Here is a 21,287-nt window from a genome sequence, read left to right on the forward strand (position 1 = left end):
GCGGGAGCGGCCGCTCCGGTAAGGCCGGGACGGGGGGGAAACACCATGGGGAGCCGCCGGGAGGGTGGGGAGGAGGCCCGGCTGCCCTTCCAGCACCGCCCCCGGGGCGCAGGCCGGGCCTCGACGCCTCAGGAGCGGGCATGGCGGCGAGGCCTGGGCGGGGAGTTGTGTGAGGTGAATTGGGGTGGCCTGGGGTGACCTGTCCCCGGTGTGGGTGGCAGTGGCTGGGAGCTCGTTTTCCACTCAGGTCTCCAGCCCACAGCGCTTTGGTCAAGCATGAGGTAAAGCGGCTTTGGTTTCCATTTCCTTGCAGGGCTCAGGGGGTCCCTGTGTGTGCTGCTGGCTTTACGCACCTAAAAATCCCTTGGGCTCCCAAAGCTGAAGGTGAGAACCAGAAGATGTGTTTTGTCAGCGGCCTAAGGAACAACCCGGTGTGCTGTCTCTAAGGTAGGATTGTGTTGGTGCTGTTCCACCTTGGTTTTCCCGTGCGAAAAGCATTTCTGGTTGTGTTCTTGAGGTGCTGCGCTTGGTTTGTAACAAGGCAGAAGTCAAAAGTTTGAAGCATCTAAGGTGTTGTACTTGGTTTTTCACAAGTCAAAAGTTCTGTACGTTTGAAACAAACAACCAAACGAAAACCTGCACAAGCTCAGGTGACTTGGGGAGGGATTTATCCTGCAGTGCGCTGGAGGGATGCTGCGGATGGCAATTCTGAACGCACCCAGCGGCGCACAGACAGGTCAGAAACCGCAGCAGGAAAGGTGCGATTGTCCCTATTTGCTCAGTGTCCTGACATACCTGGCTGGATGTGTCTGCACACTGTGGGAATTGATGTGAATAAGCTTAATTTCCCAGGTGATTAATATAGTTGAGTAACTCTAGCTGTTGTTTATGTCCTCGTAATGTTCTTTTTTACCTGTGTTAGCTTATTAGCTCACTGCTATTCATGTATTTTTGTCATTACAATCCGTCTTTAAGACAGGCGAGTGTTATCTGATTTTACAGGAGAAAAACAAAGCAAGAATCAGGAAAAATATCCCGGGTATGTCTGGTTTGAGGGCGGAAGCGAGGTCTTGCACACCTGTGGCAATGAGTCTTGTGTGCTCTGAAATATTCTGCGTGTTGTATTGCAGCCCTGGTTGTTTACTCTGATCTCAGGATATGGGGTGTTGCTCTGTTATGATCTACCCACACTGGGCTTATTTTGCCAAGCGGCAGATTGTGAGAAGTACGCGGTTCAGCTTCTTTGACCTGTTGGGTTTTTCTCCTCTGGATACTTGGGTGTGTAAATCACCGTCTCTGCTTCCAAAGGGTTGTGCCGTATCACATCAGTTAAGGCTCTGGCCCATAGAAATTTCATAGTAGACATGAACAGGGAAAATCCAAGAAACAACGATGGTTTAGAAGTGTTTACTGTCCTTCCTATAAATTCATTTTCTGTGTTAATTATCCTGGATTAGAAGCTGCTATTGGCTGTGTCGTTGCATCATTTAAAAAAAAAAAACAAAACAGAAATACTATATTACAGAGCAAATATAAAGATTTTATTTGAGAGTGGAAGCCACGAGTTAGGCTTTATTTTTTAAAACAGTTGTACTGTACCGTGTTAGGTTAACGGTTGGACTCGATGATCTTTAAAGGTGTTTTCTAACCAAAACAATTTCATGATTCTGTGATTCTATGCCACTGGCCTTATCAGGACCTGTAATTGAATTGAAACACCTTTTGGCTTTTGCAGTGATTCATTATGTTTTCTGTAAATCTTGCTTACATTGTAATTCTTTAAAATATGTATTCACTTACTAGCAGGCAAAAAGCTGAAAGAAGTTACAAACAAACCCATAAAATGCAATACATAGAAAAAATGTTGTTTTCATTTAAATCTTCCTGTTGAAGTCAGTGTACTGGAGACAGCTACTTGGTAGTTGTCTTTCTCTTTGATTCAATAACTGGATGATTTACTGCAACGTTTGTCGTCCTCATTGCTGTGGATGGGAATTCCTCAAGAACCTTCTCTTGTTAAGTTTTAGTGAAGCATAAAGAGTAAGGAGCAAATAGCTTTCCTAATCCGCTGGGGATCAGAACCGGCCTTCTTACCCCCAAAGGTGAAAGCAAAATACTTGGAAATGTTCTGTTACCTAAATTTTGGGTTTGGGGAAGAAAAATAATTTTACATACTGTCTTATACTCCTGAAAAATTGGGTTCTGCTCTCAACCTCGTGAAACCGTAGAACATAACAAACCATATGCAACACCACTGCAGAAAACTAAAGTTAAAATTCCTCTCCAAATGGTAACAAGAAGTACAGTCCTATTTTTTCTGAAGAAAGAAAAAAAAAAAAAGTGAGAATTGATTAATTTGTGGTGTTTTTCATTGGATAGACATTTCAGTAAAGTGTTCCTGGGCTGATTTAATCTCGAAGCAGCTGAACTAAAGAGATGATGTTGGAACGTACCTTTCTGTTTGGCCTCGTATCAGATCCTGGTGTTAGCAGAGCTCACATGGGAGCGCGTATCGAGAATTTATCGCAGATGGGGATCTTAAAAAGGAGAAGGAGGAAATTAGCACGTGCTCTGCTCATTGATTTCTTTAATCGGGGAGCTTTGCGACGCTGGGGTCAGCTCCGTGCAGAGATGGAGAAGGAAATCCTGTTGGAAAGCGTTAAGAGGGGTGAGCCAGAGGACAGATTAAGTGGAAGCTTTTCTGAATTTGTGGGCTTGAATATAGAGTAGTCAGGACCAGCCCTCCAATTAAGTACAAATAATTAAGGTTCTGCATAACTCAAATTTACAGCCATTTTTTCTCTAGCAGAAACCTTGTCCGTTTCCTACGAATGTAGCTGTACAGGTTCTAGCTGCGCTTAACCGGGTCATTAAAAAAATCACTTTAAACCTTTAAATGCAGTTTTTAAAACATTATTTGGGATGTCACAGGCGTTGAATAAGCGACGCCGTGCGGTTTAGATGATTATCCTCTGCAGTAGCTTGTAATAGGAAGAGTTCTCTCCAAGCTGTCTCTTAAGCTTACTGTTCAAGCCCATTCACTCTAGGCTGGGTATTGTGTTCGACTTCCTGGTACTTTATGTTGAAGACACATTTGTCTTCTTAATCAGATGGTTTATATCTGCCAAGAATGTATTTAATGTAATGTCAAACATAATTTAGATGAGAAGCGAAAGTACGGTTTGGTGTCGTTTTCTGCCAAGCTTTATTACTGGGAGAGGGAAGCCCAGCAAGCCAAGCTTAAACCGAGCCCTTAAGCAATAACAAACTGTTTCGGCTGTTTATTTTGGCCTGACACTCTTTCCTTGGTTACTGAGCTGTTGTAAGCATGTAATAAATAACAGGCATTTAAAAACCCTGCTAGATTGGGAATATCAGCTTCAGAGGATCGGGTCAGAGCATCTAATGGCCTCAGTGAGGTCGGCAGCATCGTTATTGTTCTTTTAAACAAGACTTCTGGTTCCAGCGGTATAGGTGGCACATGCAGGTTGAGACAGGAACGCCACGGAGTTCTCCGGCATTGGACTGACTGTAATAATAGCTAGCTGGGGAAATGCAAGTTGTTCTTTCTGAGAAAGTAAAAAATGTCAAAAAAATTCTGACCCCTCTGTTTGTTGATTGAGAAGGAGCAGTTTTGAAATACCTTTCCCACAAAACACTTATTACCTCCTCAAAAAACCTCAAATGTTTGTCTCTTTTTCTGGCAGGATGGAGAAAAAGAAAATCCTGATGAAATCCAAGGTTGCTGCTCCTAACCTGCTGAGGACACTGCACTCCCTGTACCAGTTCGGTCACCTCTGCGATGTGACGGTCCACACGCAGCATCTGGGAATTCAGGAGGAGTTTCTGGTTCACAAAGCCGTCTTGGCAGCTTCCAGCAACTATTTCAAGGGGCTTTTCCTGCACGATGACATGCTGGACACCAAGAACTGCACAGTGACTCTGCAAGACATTTACACGGAGGAGTTCACCTCTTTTCTGGAGTTCGTTTACACTGCAGAAGTGGAGATTGAAGCCGAAAAACTGCAACGGATGAAAGAAATAGCTGAGAGACTCGAGTGCAAGGATTTGCTTGATATTTGTGAAGAAGTGAAAGCAGAGGGCAGGAAGGGGTTGGATTTGAGCCTCCACCTAAAGGGTCCGCTGTGTGAAAACGGGTCACAGTGGCCTCGCGTCCAGCAAGAGGAGAACCGCAAAGCGGGTAACTCTCCCCAGGCTGTGGCAACACCCCTGCAGAGGAGACTTTGGGAGAGGCAGAACAAGAAAAAGCTGCTGGCTGGCTACGAACTCATCGAAGGCCAGGCAGTGAGCCTGGAGCAAGAGGAAACCGCTTCGCCAGACCCCAAATCCAAGACAGCAAAGCTACCAAAATGTAACAAGACAGATGCCAGAAACAGGCTCAGTGTGGATATTGTTAGTCTGGAGAATGAGAGTAGCGATTCTCTCCTAAGTCAGGCCGAGTCAAAGGAAGCCTGCGTAGTCATTGGGAACACGCTGCCTGAGCAGTGGGAGGATGAAAACAGTTTAATTTCCAAATTTGTCAGTAGAACCGAGCGCAGGAAATCACCGTGGCACGTGGCGAATGTCTTGCCGCAGATTGCCCGCGAGAAGTGCGACGAGTCGTTCCGCGTTACCAAGCAGCACCAGTCGCACACGGAGCTTGAGCACGACGCTGACCTGGCTGTCCGGTACGGCTGCGATGCGTGCGAGCGGCGCTTCTCCTCGCACCAGAACCTGCGGCAGCACCGCCTCGCCGCTCACAGCCACCAGCGGGGCTTCTCCTGCGTGTTTTGTGACAAGAGGTTTAAGTGCCAGAAGGACACCAACGAGCACATCCGCAGGGTGCACGAGAAGCAGCGGTGTCCCCAGGCCTGCCCCTACTGCAACAAGGTCGTGGGCTCCAAGTGCGGCCTCGCGGTCCACATACGGACGCACACGGGGGAGAAACCGTACAAATGCGAGCGCTGCCCCGCCGGCTTTGTGCAGAGGTCCGCGTACAACACCCACGTCAGGTACAGCATGCTGTGTCTGTGTTTCTCTCTGTTCTTGAAGTCCCTGCTCCTTTGGTTCCAGGATTCCTTGGATCTGATCCGAAGCGTTTTGAAATCAGCAGAGATTTTTTTCTGCTGACCTCATCAAGCTCTCAGTCCAGATTACTGGATTAAGTTCTCGCAGACTGGGAATTTAGGGGAACGTTTCCCGTTGAGTCAAAGAGGACTTGTGCAACAGGATCTGTTAGGTGGTTTTGGGAGCCTCGGATTTGGATTTATAATAGGAGCCTGAAAAGAATCGGCATCTGTTCAAGATGCACGAGAGAATGCCCTTGTCATAAATGTCAGGGCAGTGTGGTGCTTTTTAGTGTGTTTTTTGTGGACCCAGTATCCTGCGTGCTCTTTTGCTGGGTAGCGTGCATTTCTGAATAGGCTTATTAAGGGCTGCCTGCCCAAAAACGAGATGTTGAAGTTGCATGGCAATTTCCAGAGCTGCAGAAGCCGCTGTACGTGTCACACATCTCCGTACCCTGCCTGTGTGGGTCAGGAGATGGGTGGTTTTCTGCTGCAGCCCAGCTTCCCTTTTAAAAAATGTCAGAGTTTGTTTGGAGTTCAGTCCAGTAGCAGAAAGACGTTCCAGATGTGTCGCGAGTGCAATGACACGGCTTGTTCCACGCACCGAGTGGGGATAACTGGAGTTAACCGCTGCAGTTGATGGCTTCCAAGGGGGCCCATTCTGGTTGTCCATATAGGCATTTAATCTGTATTTCCCTTGTTTTAAGTCCATAATTTCTTACCCTGTCCAGCATGGCCCTGGAGGAAAGCGTACAGTCCAGCCTATGTTACTAGTCAGATCATGAACATGTGTACTTGAGAGGCTCCATCCTTGATGAACTGAGACCTTTTAATTTTCTTTAATTATCTGGTCCAACTCTACGTGAAATTTTCCTGTTATTCAGCTCTCCAGATACACTGTTAATTTCTTAAATGATGCAAAGAACAATTAAGAGGAAATGACTCTTCCTCCGAGGCAGACATGCCTGAATGGAAACAATTAAACCTATTGAAGTCGTTCTGTGGTGTTTGTTTTCACAGAAAAACCCACCAGCAAGCGAGGAAACTTGTGCCTGTCTATTGGATGGTAGTTCCGCCTGCGCAAAGGCCACACACAGTGAGCTGTGACAAAGGTCCTGACAGAGAGAGGTGGGACGGGACATCCAAGGCTGAACAACAGAAGCCTGTGAGGTGCGAAGGGGCCACGAGTCGTGAGGAAGAACCCAGGGGTTTGTCTGTTACTGAAGCAGACAGCAGCAACGAGCAAGAACAGAAGCAGAGATATAAGGAAGCTGAAGCAAGAAGTGAAAAACTGAGTGAAGAAGGGAATGAAGATGAAGGTGAAACGAGTTTGAAGGGTGAGGAGGAGGTAGATTATGAAGCGGGTTGTTCAGAAGTTGAAGATAGCAGAGACGATGAGGATGATGGATACTCTAATGAGAAGGATGGCGAAGAACGTGATTCAGATGAAGTGTTTAAAATAAAGAAGGTAAATAAAAGCGAGGTGAATAAGTCTGCTTATGTAATAACATGCGAGAAGTGTAACGAGCAGTTTGTTTCCCACAAGAAGTACGTGGATCACTGCAGAGACGTCCATCAGTGCTTGCCGGGTAAAGCCTATCGGTGTGACATCTGTGGCAAGTCGTTTGCCAGCTACAACAGCTGGAAGGAGCACCGAGCGTGTGTCCACACGGACGAGCGGCAGTTCGCCTGCACCCTCTGCAACGCTACCTTTAAGAGAAAGAGAGACGTGAGGACGCATTATATGCGGAAGCACGAGGGCAGAGTCAAGCGCCCGCTCTGCTCTGTCTGCGGGAAGATCCTCAGCTCCCGAACGGCGCTGGTGTTCCACATGCGGACGCATACGGGAGAAAAACCTTACGAGTGTGGCATTTGTCATGCAAAATTTGCTCAGCCCTCCCAACTTAAGGTCCACACCAGGTCAGCCTGCAGCAGCACTGCTCCCATTACTGCTCCCTGCATGCCCAGTGTGCTTCGGTGCTTCTTTTTCCTTTTCCGAGTCATTCTCCTTGCATGTCCTTGTAAGAGGAACACCAGGATATCATTCGTTCCGTAGTAGCCGTGATTAACTTTTACGTAACAGCTTTGTCTGCATCTGGCCGTTGCATCAGGTTTGTAGGGGTTTTGAAACACGCTTTAGGCAAACTTGTGAGCAAAAGCCAGTTATATGAGCCAGTCTTCAAAATAAGCTGATGGTCTTCACTGATGAAAAGTAGGATGGGCTGAACATGAGTCAGGGACCCCAGAGGCCCAGATGCTGAGCCTCACTTGCTCTTTGTCACCCCAAGCAAGTCATTTAGTGTGAGATTTTGGTTTTTGTGCGCAATACAAAAGCTGGATTTCTCATCTGGGCTCCCTCTGTAGTCAGTGGAGCTGGACGGGATGAGTCGCTGGCTGATCACGTCTGTGGTGAGCGCGTCCCCTCCCAGGAGAGGGTGAATCATCCCCTGGAATTTCCCAGTTGTCTCCCAACAGGGAGTCTCGCAGATAGCTCGTTAACTGGGAGGTTAACTGTTGGGAGGGCTAAACAGGGTGAGAGAAATCCCCTTACTAGAGACTGTGCACCTGTGCCGTGGGGACAGCAGCGTCCTTCTGTCTTCTACCTGCTCCTACAGTGATTTAAAAAGTTGTGAGGTATTCTGATTCAGGACCAGCAAAACATCAGAAATGCCGAGCTAATCCGTGCCGGCTGAGACAGGCGGTGCTGCGCTGCGTGCGAGATGCGGTGTGACTGCAACAGAACAGTGACTCGCGGGGTTTGTGTTGGGTGACTGCCTGTGTCTCAGATTTGCAGCGTTTTGCCTGACAGCTCCAAATTATGTGTGTTTTTGCACACTTGGGTTGGAATAAGGGAAGTCAGTGCAGTGTTAAGACCAAACATCAGGCTTTCACTGATTTGAGCTAGTTTATAATGAGATGTCCAGCGTGCGTTCAGAAACGCTGCTTGCCTGACTTTCCTTACAGCCTTTTGTCTTAAAATTGGGAATATCCTGCCGGTTGCAGTTTGCGGGCTGGAGGACACGAGGCTGAGGGATTGCGGCAGCCAAGAACGTGGCCCACAGCGTCCCAAGAGATGTTTGAAAAAATGAAGCCTGCTGCCTGTAGCGTGTAGAACATAATTTCAAATGCATTATTTTAAGTATGCACTACAAGAGCTGATTTACTAACGCTCATATTTCACTTCGTTTAGGTCCCATACGGGGGAAAAACCGTATATTTGCGAGGACTGCGGGGCTTGCTTTGCTGATAAAGGCAAACTCACTGGCCACAAAAGGACGCACACAGGTAGACGTTCAATACTGCTGTTGTTCCGTCTGGTTTCTCCCTTTATTTATACCGCTAGAAATTCCTAGTTGGGATTTGAAGACTGTGCACGCTAGGAACTAATCGGGATAGAAAGACATTTGAAAGATCAACTCTGAAGTACAAAATTCCGCCGAAATAATCAGGAATGTCTTTTCCCCTTTGCTCAGGTGAGCGCCTTTTTAAATGCGACGTGTGTGGAAAGCATTTTGCCACCAACGAGTACCTGAAATGCCACAAGCAGTGCCACATGGGCGCCAAGCCCTACAAGTGCGGGGTTTGCGGGAAGACGTTTGGGCTGAGAGCCTCGCTGGCCCAGCACAGCAACGTCCACGCAGGTAACGAGGCAGAATTAATTGGCGCTGTGAAAATAAACGGCGCTGGAAGCTGAATACTGTCCAGTTTGGATGGTGATGTTTTATTCCGGAGTAATTTTTATAAGATGTTTAGATTAGGGGGTGAGGACAAGGAGCTGATCCTGGCTAAGGAGGGCATGATACCACCTCATTTTTTCTCTAGCAGAAATCTTGTCCGTTTCCTACTGCCGCGACTAAGAGACGGGGACACGACTTGATGCAAGCAAGATATCCAATTTATTGATCAGAGGCGAGACATTTATATAGTCTAAGGCTTACGTGTTACATACTGATTAGTTACATTTTGCAAAGTTAGTTCGGCTGAGAAGATTTTACAAGCTACATTCCCATCGCTAATAGTTGCTAATAGTTGCTAGTTTCATGGTCATAAGATATACAGTTGCTAGCTTCATAATCATAGGATATACTTTGTTGCAAGGAGAAGACACCTGGTTTTCACTGTAAGTCCTTTGTTTCTTGTCCTTGGCTTCATCACGTCGGGTTTTTCCACTACAGGGCATTCCCACTGTTACCAAGGCCTACTCTTACAACAGACTAGCTAACTTATTATATGTATATAAGACTATGTTATAGATCAATTCACATCATATGAATTTAGACAACCCACATCTCCCCCTTTTTGTTTTCAATCATCTGACTCTTCCCAGGGTCGACGTCCGACTAATTCCAGGACATCTTGCTTCACCAACATTTCAGCACTGGGGGTTTTTGCGAAGCCCTGTTGCTGTACAAGGAAGATCTTATTCATTGAAGCAGTTATCGATTTCTGAAGGCACTGCAACACACACGGAATCATTATTAACAGCACACAAATTATTAAAAGAATAGAAACTCCCTGTTTGAGCAAATCTTTCATCCATCCTGTAATACCATTGTTTGTCACTATATGATCTGCTTGTTTCTTAGTAACTGGCCAAGCTTCTTGGGGTATTACTGACCCATTAACCGAGAGAACTTGGGGTCTAAGCCTACTTGTGCCAAGGACAAACAGAAATCTGTAGTCCCAGTGCGATTTGCCCAGGTAAGCCATACGTTAGTGCGAGGGTCAACATGATGCAAATCAAAGCAAAAGCCTATACCTATAATAAATGACAAAGAGACTAACACTTTGCCCATGTTTGCAAGTTCTTATTCTTCCTTCTGTTTCTCTTTTTTAAACACTTCTTTTTTGTTTCTTCCCACTTATCGGGGCTTACTTCCCAAATTTGAGGTACCGGAACAAATTTGGCACACTCAATAGTTCTCCAAAGGATATTGTCTGATCGTTTAGCGATATATCTGTGCCATTCTTCCGACTTTGTCTGGTAAGAATGAGACCTTTCACCCTCAATTCCCGTATCTACCAACAGATTTTGCAAAATCCTAAAGTGAGCAAGTAAACAATCATTACACCATCGCCCTACACGACATCTATTAACCCACTGTAGCTTTTCACAGTCTGCACAAATTCTAAGGATCCAGGGGTTGCACAGTCCACAGTGAGGGCATTGAAGATCGCACTTGTCCACGTCCTGAAGTGACGTCATCAGTAGGAGCCATTGGCATCACTTCCCAGCTCTAGAGCCGGATCATCGTCAGCAGGAGACTGTTGCAGCGCCTCTCGGTCAGGTCTCACGTTTTTCGCCGGGATCCAGTGAGGGCCTCTTTCTGTTGAAACACAAGCATAGCCTCTTCCCCATGTGACAAGGGGATAGGGTCCCATTATCATACCTGTTTCCGGGTCCCGGATCAAAACCGGCAGTTTCACTCTGGGTTCAAAAAGGTTATTTGTGCTGAAATGGCGAACTACCGGAGGATTGCTATCTAATAGAGAACAATTCAAAAAGTTAAAAACATACAAGGCTTTCTGTATTCGCTCCTCTGGCGTAGCAGTCCCTATTCCCCCTTTTTGTTTTAATAATAAGCGTTTTAAGGTTTGGTGAGAGCGTTCTATCAGAGCTTGACCCGTGGGGGAATGAGGGATACCTGTAACGTGAGAAATTCCCCAAAAAGTAAAAAAGGTTGTTAAAACTTTAGACACATATGCGGGACCATTGTCTGTTTTAATTTGAGAGGGTACCCCTAAAGTGGCAAAAGCGCGCATTAGATGTTTTTGCACATCGCGTGCTTTTTCTCCTGTATGACAGGAGGCAAATAACATTCCCGAAAATGTATCAACAGAGCAATGAATAAACTTTAAACGACCAAATTCGGCAAAGTGAGTGACATCTGTTTGCCAGAGTTGAAGACTCTGTAAACCTCTGGGATTGACTCCTTCTGCTATGGAAGGAAAAGAGTGTCTTTGACAATCAGGACACACTGCAATAATATTATTGGCTTGTTGTGAGGTAAGGTTAAACTGTCGTTTTAGGCCTCCAGCATTTTGGTGGAAAAAGGAATGACTAAGCTTAGCTTGTGCGACATGGAAGATAAGTTCCTGTAACAAGTCAAATAATGCAACATGAGAAACATCTCGTAAAACAGAAGCTTCGGCTCGGCTAACAATTCCTGCAACATAAGCAGAATCAGTAATTATGTTAAGAGGAACAGACCATTTACGAAAAACTCTAACCACTGCAGATAACTCCACTATTTGAGGAGAACCCTGTACAGTTTCAATATCAGATTCCCATTGTTGGTATTGGCTATTCCACCAAAGGATAACTGACTTGTGAGATCTCCCAGAGCCATCTGTAAAAACAGTAAGAGCCTGTAAAGGTTGGTCACTCCGCTTTGGAATGGGTAAAAGGTGAAAGTCAATGCCTAACAGTTTGTGAGAAGGCGGATGACAAGTGAGTTGGCCTGCATAGCCAGTTAGAGCTATGCCTAATGCATCTGATTGTTGATGTAACCATTGCAGGTAAACACTTGTTACTGGCATACATATAAGGCTAAAGTCTGTGCCTGCCAGGGTAAGTAATCGCTGTCGAGCTCTGATGATTAAAGATGCAAACATCTCATGCTGTGTTGAGATAGTCTTTGTGGCTTGGTTAGGCAAAAAGATCCATTCAATGATTAGTAAGGGGTCCGTTTTCTGGCAGTCCCATTGGAAAATAAGTGCATGAGGCTGTCGAGCAGGGTTAAGGATGATTAATTGAAAAGGCAATTCTGGTTCCCATCGATGTGCTTGTCTGGAGGTAATCGCTGCTGCAGCTTTATGCAAGGAAGCTATGGCCTCAGGACTGAGACTTCGTGGAGCGTTTAAGTCTGAGCTTCCTTTAAGCATTTCGAATAAGGGACTGAGATCTGCATTAGTGATTCCTAGCAATGGTCTGACCCAATTGATTGTTCCCAGCAGTTTCTGCACATCATGTAAATTTTTTACATTCGCCTGTATTTGTAAAGGTTGCGGAGTAATAGTCTGAGCCCTTATACGCCATCCTAGGTATTTCCAAGGTGGCACTTTTTGGATTTTTTCTGGCGCAATACAGAGGTCTGCTGATTTTACAGCAGCCACGACAAGGGCTACGGCTTTCTCCATAACTTCATAGTATTGTGCTGCCACTAGAATGTCATCCATATAATGATATAACAATGCAGCAGGCATCACGGTTCTGACAGGACTAAGTATTTTGGCCACATACCATTGGCATATTGTGGGACTATTTTTCATTCCCTGTGGTAGCACAACCCACTGGTATCTTTGCAAAGGAGCTTGCATGTTGACGCTAGGGACCGAAAAAGCAAATTTAGGAGCATCGTCTGGATGCAATGGAATATTGAAAAAGCAATCTTTAAGATCTATGATAGTTAAATGCCAATCTCGAGGGATCATGGTAGGTGACGGTAGCCCGGGCTGCAGGGCTCCCATGTTTTCCATAGCGTCATTAATTTTTCTCAGGTCATGGAGCAAGCGCCACTTGCCATTTGGTTTTTTAATAACAAAAACAGGTGAATTCCAGGGACTTGTAGAGGGTACAATGTGTCCCATAGATAATTGTTAATCTTTTGCAGTAACTGCTCTACTACTTGGGGTGAGCGCAGTGATGTAGAAGGAGGCTCTGGGAAACTTCTCAGTTACACATTCCTTAGCTCTATTTACCTTTTATAATTAGACATGTCAAAAACAGTATAAACCAGTATAATAAACCTCAATCCATTACTCTATTTTCCTAAATCTAAATCAGTTAATATTCTAGCAACTTTTAAATACAACCTCTTCTAAATTCACATCTATCATAGCATTTTAACAATTTAAATACTTTTCTAACAATATAAGCAATTGCTCCAAGGTGTAAGGATGCATCCTAAAGGGGGAGCAAGGTGGAATTTTAGCAGTGGAACCGGTTCCCATTTTGTAATTATCTCCCCAGAAAAGATTCTTTTGGTACCAAATATGAATATGCAAACCAAAATACTGAGCTCAGATGTGAAAACCAAATACCCAGGTCAAATATGCAGATAGATCACAGTCACACTAATTTAAGACAATATCTCAATTTTTGCATTGCACCTTTGAGCCGCTCACTGCTCAGGCAGGTGGAGGTACCTCTGGGTCTCCCTGACAAAACAGGTCAGCGGCGCCGGAGCCCATCAGTACTCGCCCCCCCGCCATCGTAATGAGCTGAACCGGGCAAGGCTTCCTTTTTGCTTTGTTTTGTTTTCAGTGTCTCATCTGGTGCGCTATAACTGTTAATCCAAAACCTGGATTCTTTACTTGATGTGCATATGAAAAAGCCAAATTTAGTGTACCGAGATGAGAGACAGCCTGTCACAGAGTTGCGCAAGTCTGGATATTGGAATAAAGCTAGCATGCTAGAGAGAAAAACAACAGCTACTACACGCAAAATTTTTACGATCACATTCACGCAGCAAGGAATCAAATCACTCATGATCTTCCGAACCATCACAAAATGCACATTTTGAGTCAACGGATTCTCACGATTTAACAGAGTACGAACTTATCATACTATATAGCACAGACCTACCAAAATTGCAACATACTTAAACAGATACCCACAAAGAACACAGGTTAATGAGGAAAGAACCTTGCAGACTTTAACAAGTTTCGCGACCTGTGTGTTATCAGTTAAGTCTCTCAGCTGTCTGAGATGATTTAATGATCTCTTGCAGGGATTCATTTTGTCCCGCTCTGCTGGCCTCAAAAACAACATTAGTTGCAACAAGATTCTATCCTCCGGACACTTTCCCTAATCATTTAACTCATACAGCAGCAAACACTGATTTCAATATTTAACAAGATCTTCCTTCCTTATAATTCCGAGTGCTTTCCCAAGTTTTAAAACACCTCGCAATACTGATTTTTTAGGAACACAGCTGAAAACAATTATTCCTAACCCCATCTTGCAAGTAAAAACCTTGAGAAGAGGGAGGGAGGGAAGAAGGGAAAGGCGGGGGGGGGGGGGAGAACGCACAGGTCTGCTTGAAAACAGTTAACTCACATTCCTGACAAGCCGCTTGATTTTCAGAGAGGCAATACACAGAAACACACAATATGCACTGTAAAACTCGCAAATAACATGTTGATAGCAAACATTAGCATTCTCTACTGCTAATTGAAACACCAATGCTTTCTCAGCTTCCAAGTTTTTAACCTGCTTACTGATGGCCTCTTGAAGATGGTCAATAAATTGCGTGTAAGTCTCATTGGGACCCTGATTACGGTGTTTCAATTAGTGTCTCTAATGATCTATAGCTGTTACCTTTCACAGAGTTCCTTTGCCCAGTTCTCATCCGGTGACTCCCTCTGCTCTTTCGTAGGGGTTAGAGGGTTAAAAAACAGTAAAAGCAAACTGGTAAAATTGGTAAAGGGACTGATAGTACACTCGTTTACAACTTTAGCATTCTCAGCTTTCACAGGGTCTTTGAGTAAGTTGTCCGACTCCAATCCTCTGGACGATGGTACAGGAGGCCACCCGCTCGGCATTTTTCCTCCCCCCGCCCCGGACTGCTGAGCCATCGGGGGCGCCGACAGTACAGCAGGGGATGGAGTAGGGAGGGTATCACAGACACAAGCCGGGTGAACTTCACAGCAACTTTCAGGATACTTATCAGGCTGCAAAGCTGCAAAAATTCCAGCAGCAGCAGATCGTTCAGCCCCAAGGTCTTTTAAGGCAGTCCCATGATTTCCACCGCTAACTCCATTCCATTCCCTCTGCTCTATATTGTCCCAAAGTTCAAGCGTAAAAATTGAGGAGGCAGTCACCGTAGGGACCGTAACTTGCACCCATTTTGGGATTAATTTAAGATCTTGTCCTGAAAGAGCTCCTTTTCCCTGCTTATTAAGCAGAGTTTTCATGTGCTCATAAACGTCTCTTTCGGGGGAACTCTCCTGATTCCCCATCTTTCCCGCAGCGGCTCACCTCTCGTTCCAGACGGAGGGATTGATTTGCCGGCCGGCTTCTTTCTTTCAGCAGCACTTCCCAAGTTCTGCGGCTGCGGGATGTCGCGGCCGGCCACCTCGCCCTGGGCTGCCACCAGGCAGGCGGTTAATGGACCTGCGATCCTGTCACAGACGATCACGCATCACGTTATCACGTCGGGGTCACCATTTGCCGCGACTAAGAGACGGGGACACGACTTGATGCAAGCAAGATATCCAATTTATTGATCAGAGGCGAGACATTTATATAGTCTAAGGCTTACGTGTTACATACTGATTAGTTACATTTTGCAAAGTTAGTTCGGCTGAGAAGATTTTACAAGCTACATTCCCATCGCTAATAGTTGCTAATAGTTGCTAGTTTCATGGTCATAAGATATACAGTTGCTAGCTTCATAATCATAGGATATACTTTGTTGCAAGGAGAAGACACCTGGTTTTCACTGTAAGTCCTTTGTTTCTTGTCCTTGGCTTCATCACGTCGGGTTTTTCCACTACAGGGCATTCCCACTGTTACCAAGGCCTACTCTTACAACAGACTAGCTAACTTATTATATGTATATAAGACTATGTTATAGATCAATTCACATCATATGAATTTAGACAACCCACATCCTACGAATGTAGCTCTACAGGTTCCAGCTGCGCTTAACCGGGTCATTAAAAAAATCACTTTAAACCTTTAAATGCGGTTTTTAAAACATTATTTGGGATGTCACAGGCGTTGAATAAGCGACGCCGTGCGGTTTAGATGATTATCCTCTGCAGTAGCTTGTAATAGGAAGAGTTCTCTCCAAGCTGTCTCTTAAAGCTTACTGTTCAAACCCATTCACTCTAGGCCGGGTATTGTGTTCGACTTCCTGGTACTTTATGTTGAAGACACATTTGTCTTCTTAATCAGATGGTTTATATCTGCCAAGAATGTATTTAATGTAATGTCAAACATAATTTAGATGAGAAGCGAAAGTACGGTTTGGTGTCGTTTTCTGCCAAGCTTTATTACTGGGAGAGGGAAGCCTCATTTTGTCAGCTGAAATCGGGGCTAGATGCTCCCCCAGGTCGTTTTTTTGGCTTGTTTTTAGAGACCCGTCCGTATTTCTGCGAGCAGTGCGGGAAGACGTTCACCCAGCAGGGCGCCCTGCGCCGCCACCAGCGCATCCACACGGGGGAGAAGCCCTACAAGTGCCGGGCGTGCGAGAGAACCTTCACGGACATGTCCACGCTGCGCAGACACGTGGCGGTACGCTGCCCCCCTTTGCCGGCTCTAACGACCGCGAGAAGCTTCTCGCCTTAACGAGGGTTTGGTCGGTGCTGAAGTTCTCATTTTTAGTTAATAAAAAAAGTGGAAGGATGAATATATATCCGCGTCACAGATAAATCTGATTTTATGCGTTTCCGGCATCGCGACGCGCTGAAAAATGGGTCGCTGAGCTCAGCTGTTTCCAGAGCACGTTGGGTCGCGATGTGACCGCTAAGATGGAACATAAGGGGTTTGTTTTTTTAGTTACAAGGTTTTTTTAAGTTAATGTTTGCCTGTGTGCTGGAATTGTAGCTGCTTTTGGAAGCTTTGGGTGACAGCGGAGCCAGAAATCAGCGCGGAGCTGGCGAGACAGGCGGAGCTTTTGCATTTGAGACAGAATCACAGAGTTAACCCCCCGTACTGTTTGATTTTGTACTGGATTAAATCTTTAGTTATTATTAGATAAAAATCAGATACAGTAATTTTCCCCCTTTTGTTTTCTTTTTTAGATTCATGACCGGAATGCCCACTGGAAAAGTTTCTTAATCGATCTTACAACCAAAAAGGACCATAACTGGTCCAAAATAGAAACGTTGTCGGAAGCGCGTGCGGGTGAAGACTCTGCGCCGGAAGTTTGGTCAGTTGACCAAGGTAAACTTTACAAACCCCAGAGCCTTTTTCTTCAAAAAGCGGAACATGTGCCACCTGGTGTTAATAACGCACAAGGCGCCGATCGCTCCCTTCTGTGCTTGTAGTCACAAAACCGCGCGGTCTCTCCAGGCCAAATTAACTCGCGTGTTCTTCAGCGCCGCCTGTTCGGTGCAGTTTTATTTATTTTTGTGAGGTTTTTTTTACAAAGGTTTGTGTCCATTGGCGCCTCATTGTGGAAGCGCAGGTTAAACCTGTGTGCGGACACGGGCGTGGTGCTGTCGCTGTAAATTACCGCTCTTTTTTTAAATTATTTTTAATAAATAAAGATAACGTGACCAGCCGTCCCGTAACTAATTTGTTTGCGTAGATTTAACTGTAGGAAACTCAATCCGGCGACGTGGTGGCGTCGCAGGCCCGGCGGGCCGCGTTGCCTAGCAACGGTGTCGCGCTGCGTGACGCCACTTCCTGCGCGCTGCCCCACCTACGGCCGCGCTTCCGGCCGCCGCCCGTGAGGGGACGAGCGGCGCTGCCCGTTGGCTGCGCTCCGCCGCGGGGCTGCCGGTGAGTGCGGGGCGGGAGGGGCCTGCGGGAGCCGGGGAGCCGCGCTGGGGGTGTCCCCGGCCCGCCCCGGCGGCCTGGCCGCGTCCCAGCGCCGTTCCCCGTCGCCTCCGAGCCGGGTGGCCGCCGGGGCCCTGTCCCCTCGGCACGGCCCGCGGGACCCGCTCCCGGAGGAGAGAGCGAGGGTGTGTGTGTGTGTATGTATATATATATATATATATATATATATATATATATGATGGGGGGCTGCTGCTTTTTAAAAAATTATTTACTTTAATTAATTTTACTAACGGCCCAAAACGGGAACTCCGTGGGGTAAAGAGAGGTCGAGAGAGGTTCTCCTGCCCCTCTGCTCTGCCCTGGGGAGACCACACCTGGAATCTTGTGTCCAGCTGTGGCCCCTCAGTTCCAGCAGGACAGGGAACTGCTGCAGAGAGTCCAGCGCAGGGCAACAAAGATGCTGCAGGGAGTGGAGCATCTCCCGTGGGAGGAAAGGCTGAGGGAGCTGGGGCTCTGGAGCTGGACAAGAGGAGACTGAGGGGGGACTCATTCATGGGGATCAATATGGAAAGGGGCAGTGTCAGGAGGATGGAGCCAGGCTCTTCTGGTGACAACCAGGGACAGGACAAGGGGCAATGGGTGCAAACTGGAACACTAGAGGTTCCATTTACATTTGAGAAGAAACTTGTTGGGGGTGAGGGTGGCAGAGCCTGGCCCAGGCTGCCCAGGGGTGTGTGGAGTCTCCTTCTCTGCAGACATTCCAACCCGCCTGGACACCTTCCTGTGGAACCTCATCTGGGTGTTCCTGCTCCATGGGGGATTGCACTGGATGAGCTTTCCAGGGCCCTTCCAACCCCTGACATTCTGGGATTCTGTGATTCTGTGATATCAGAGCAAACTTCCCCACCAGGGCTCTGAGGGTGGATAGACCAGCTTTTCTCCTTCCCTGACATTCTGGGATTCTGTGAAGCGCATCCACCATCTGCTGGACGTTTTCTAGAGCCGGCGTTCAGTGTCCACAGCAAAGAAGGGTTTAGTGCTGCTGCGCAATATAAATTCCGTGCTCTTTTTCACAGGACTGAGAAAAAAATCTGTCTTACAAATGAACACCTTCAGTCTGCGCAGGCTCCGGAGTCCCTGGAATAGTGGCACAATGAGCTTTGTGGCTCCAAGATCAAACAGTTTAATTTAGACTCTTCTGGGATCTCAGCATCTAATGACCTATATTACATTAAAACGTGCAGGGTTTTGTTGGTTTGGGTTTGTTTCCACTTTTTTGTCCTTTTTGTCCTTCATGAGGAATAAAATGGGGCCGCTCTGGCAGCATGGGAGGCCAAGGGAAGGAAGAGGAGGGCGGCTGGCCTGTCGCGTGTGATGGTTCCACATCCTCCTGCCGTGCAGGAGTCCCCTGGGCTCTCCCCCTCGGCTCCTCTGTGTCATCTAAAGCAAAGAATGAAAGAAAGGAGTTTGCACAATGTGTCTGTGAACGCAGGCGGCTGCGGTCGGCTCCTCAGCGCAGTTACGGGACGTTCGCCCCAGCGGGAGACGGTGGTGGGTTGGGTTCTTGTTTCCTGCTGGGGATCGCTGGTGTCTGCATGTGACCGCAGCTCTTGTGTGTGCTCAGATGGGAAATAGACGGGTAGTTGTGAAATAACGTGATAAGGAGCTCAAAAATAATTGTATTGAGGAAAAAATTAGGTTTTTACGTTGTTGGTTTTTGCATTGTTGGTTATTTCAGATAAGGTGTTCAATGAGTTTTTGCTTACTTCCCCCTCAGATACTTTGAGTGCCAGTTTGTTGTGCAACTGGGAGGAAAAACACCGCAGGGTGACTCTGGAGAAAGAGAAGCAAAGTTTAAACATCATCTTTCGTGTTTATTTGTGAGAGCTGGCGTTTCAGTCAGAAGTCACATCGCGTCATTCTCGTTCATAGACCATTTCTGTCCAAACTGAAGCGTGTCATTGGGGTTGGCTTGTAAAAGTGGATGGTGTTTTGGGATGTTTGTTGAGCTCTGGGCTGGCACAGGTGATTCTTTATCTCCCTTCTGGGTCTTTAGGTGTAGTAAAACTCAGTATCAGTGTGGTTTAGGTATTTGTTAGAATAATGTTAGCAGAACTATTTAAATTATTATTTTAACATTATTATTTTTATTATTGTTAAAATTTTAATTATTATTCTCATGTCTCTTTCATGCTTAATATGGCCTCCTTACTGTTATGTAAACTTTATTCCATTTGTAGGCTATTTTTTTATCTTTCTGAGCAAGATATTTAGTGTCCCATATCTAAATGACTGTGTGTACAGAGGAAAGTTAATGTTTAGGAAGTGGAAAGAAGTACTTGAGATTCAAAAAGCATTTGTATGAGTTGTTAGGAAGACAGTGAATCTCAATAGTCTTCAAAGTTCACAGAAATATTGATTTTTCTGGGGTCAAACATTAAAAAAAAACCCCAAAACTCAGTACTTTGAGAACTTTGGAGCAGCTTAAAACGTTACTGGGAAATGCGATGGAACCTAAATGTCAGTGGAGATTGTGAAGCCCTTGCATGGCTGCAAATGGGCGTGCAAAATTTAGAGGCCGTAAGTCCATTTTGAGTGATAATTTTTTAAAAAAGACACCACCTTGAGAGAGTTCTACGATTTCTTAGGTTTGCAGTTTGAGAATATGATTCTGCAGGCTCCTGGGCTTGGGTCGGTTAAGCATTTGGAATTTTATGCCAGTCTTGTTTAACGGTCTTATCTCGAAAGCGCGTTTAAGGAAGTGTTTATTTAGGATTGCAGTTAATTTTCACTTAATCTTACCTTTCTCCTGCTGCCTGATTAGCGGGGAGAATAATTTCTTAATTCCACATGCCTTAATGAGAACGTTTCCTTTGATCTTCCTCTGTTTGCTTTGTCCCTATTACAGGTTCTAACAGTCTTTAGCGTTTCACGTAAAACTACAGTAGAGATTTAAACTCAAATTAACTCCAGAGAAACCTCCGTGTGTGACTGGTGATGTGTTTCTAGATGTGAGCGCTTAGGTCGATGCTTTTTGAAACAGGTACTTGCAGCCAGACTTTCCACAATGCTCCTTTTAAGTCTGGTCTCTTAAGCTCGAGCACCTTAAGTGCTTAAGTCTGAAGTGAAGCGCTCTCCAGCGTCTGGATGTGGCTTTTGGCGCCTGAAACCTTGGAGTTTTGTTGACTAACGTGCGATGTCGTTAACAGCTTCTTGCAGAGAGAAGAAAGATGGAAAGTAATGCGGTTTTACTGGAATCCAAGTCCTCTCCGATCAACCTCCTGAATGAAATGCATCAGCTGCGTCTCCTGGGCCACCTGTGCGACGTGACGGTCAGCGTGGAGTACCAGGGCGTCAGGGCCGAATTTGTGGCTCACAAGGCGGTTTTGGCGGCCACGAGCAAGTTTTTCAAGGAGGTGTTCCTCAACGAGCAGGCCATGGACAGCCCCAGGACCATCGTGTTCCTCAACGAGGTCCAGGTCGCCGACTTCGCTTCCTTCCTTGAGTTTGTCTACACTGCCAAGGTGGAAGTGGAGGAAGACCGAGTGCAGCGGATGCTGGAAATAGCCGAAAAGCTGAAGTGCTTGGACCTCTCGGAAACCTGCTTCCAGTTAAAGAAGCAGATGCTTGAGTCGGTGCTGCTGGAGTTGCAGAACTTCTCCGAATCGCAGAGCTCTGAGGAGGAGAGCGCCGCTCAGCCCAGCGCTTTGCCCGAGTCCAAAGCAGCTGCCGTGGCAGAAGCCGAGCAGACGGACTGTCCCGCGGATCCT

At 46.2% G+C, this 21,287-nt stretch overlaps 1 protein-coding gene across 10 annotated transcripts in view; it reads left to right on the plus strand.

Moving 5' to 3' along the window:
- The window catches only part of LOC309438295 (uncharacterized protein), a 54,360-nt gene extending 33,456 nt beyond the window's left edge, over positions 1-20,904 (plus strand). For 6 of the 10 annotated variants that reach the window (XM_082049462.1, XM_082049460.1, XM_082049463.1 and 3 more), the window contains 6 exons: positions 3,708-5,012; positions 6,087-6,986; positions 8,257-8,351; positions 8,540-8,707; positions 16,151-16,308; positions 16,818-17,288. In XM_082049462.1, the coding sequence (XP_081905588.1) occupies positions 3,708-5,012; positions 6,087-6,986; positions 8,257-8,351; positions 8,540-8,707; positions 16,151-16,308; positions 16,818-17,063 (2,872 nt within the window). In that variant the 3' untranslated portion in view covers positions 17,064-17,288. Of the gene's footprint in view, positions 1-3,707; positions 5,013-6,086; positions 7,178-8,256; positions 8,352-8,539; positions 8,708-8,888; positions 10,068-16,150; positions 16,309-16,817; positions 17,289-20,726 lie in introns of those variants that run through there. The other 4 variants (XM_082049466.1, XM_082049468.1, XM_082049467.1 and 1 more) reach the window with 4 other exon arrangements.
- The last annotated feature ends 383 nt before the right edge of the window (positions 20,905-21,287 follow it).

This window comes from Streptopelia decaocto (assembly GCF_964273445.1).
Source record: "Streptopelia decaocto genome assembly, chromosome: 3".
Lineage (NCBI taxonomy): Eukaryota > Metazoa > Chordata > Aves > Columbiformes > Columbidae > Streptopelia > Streptopelia decaocto.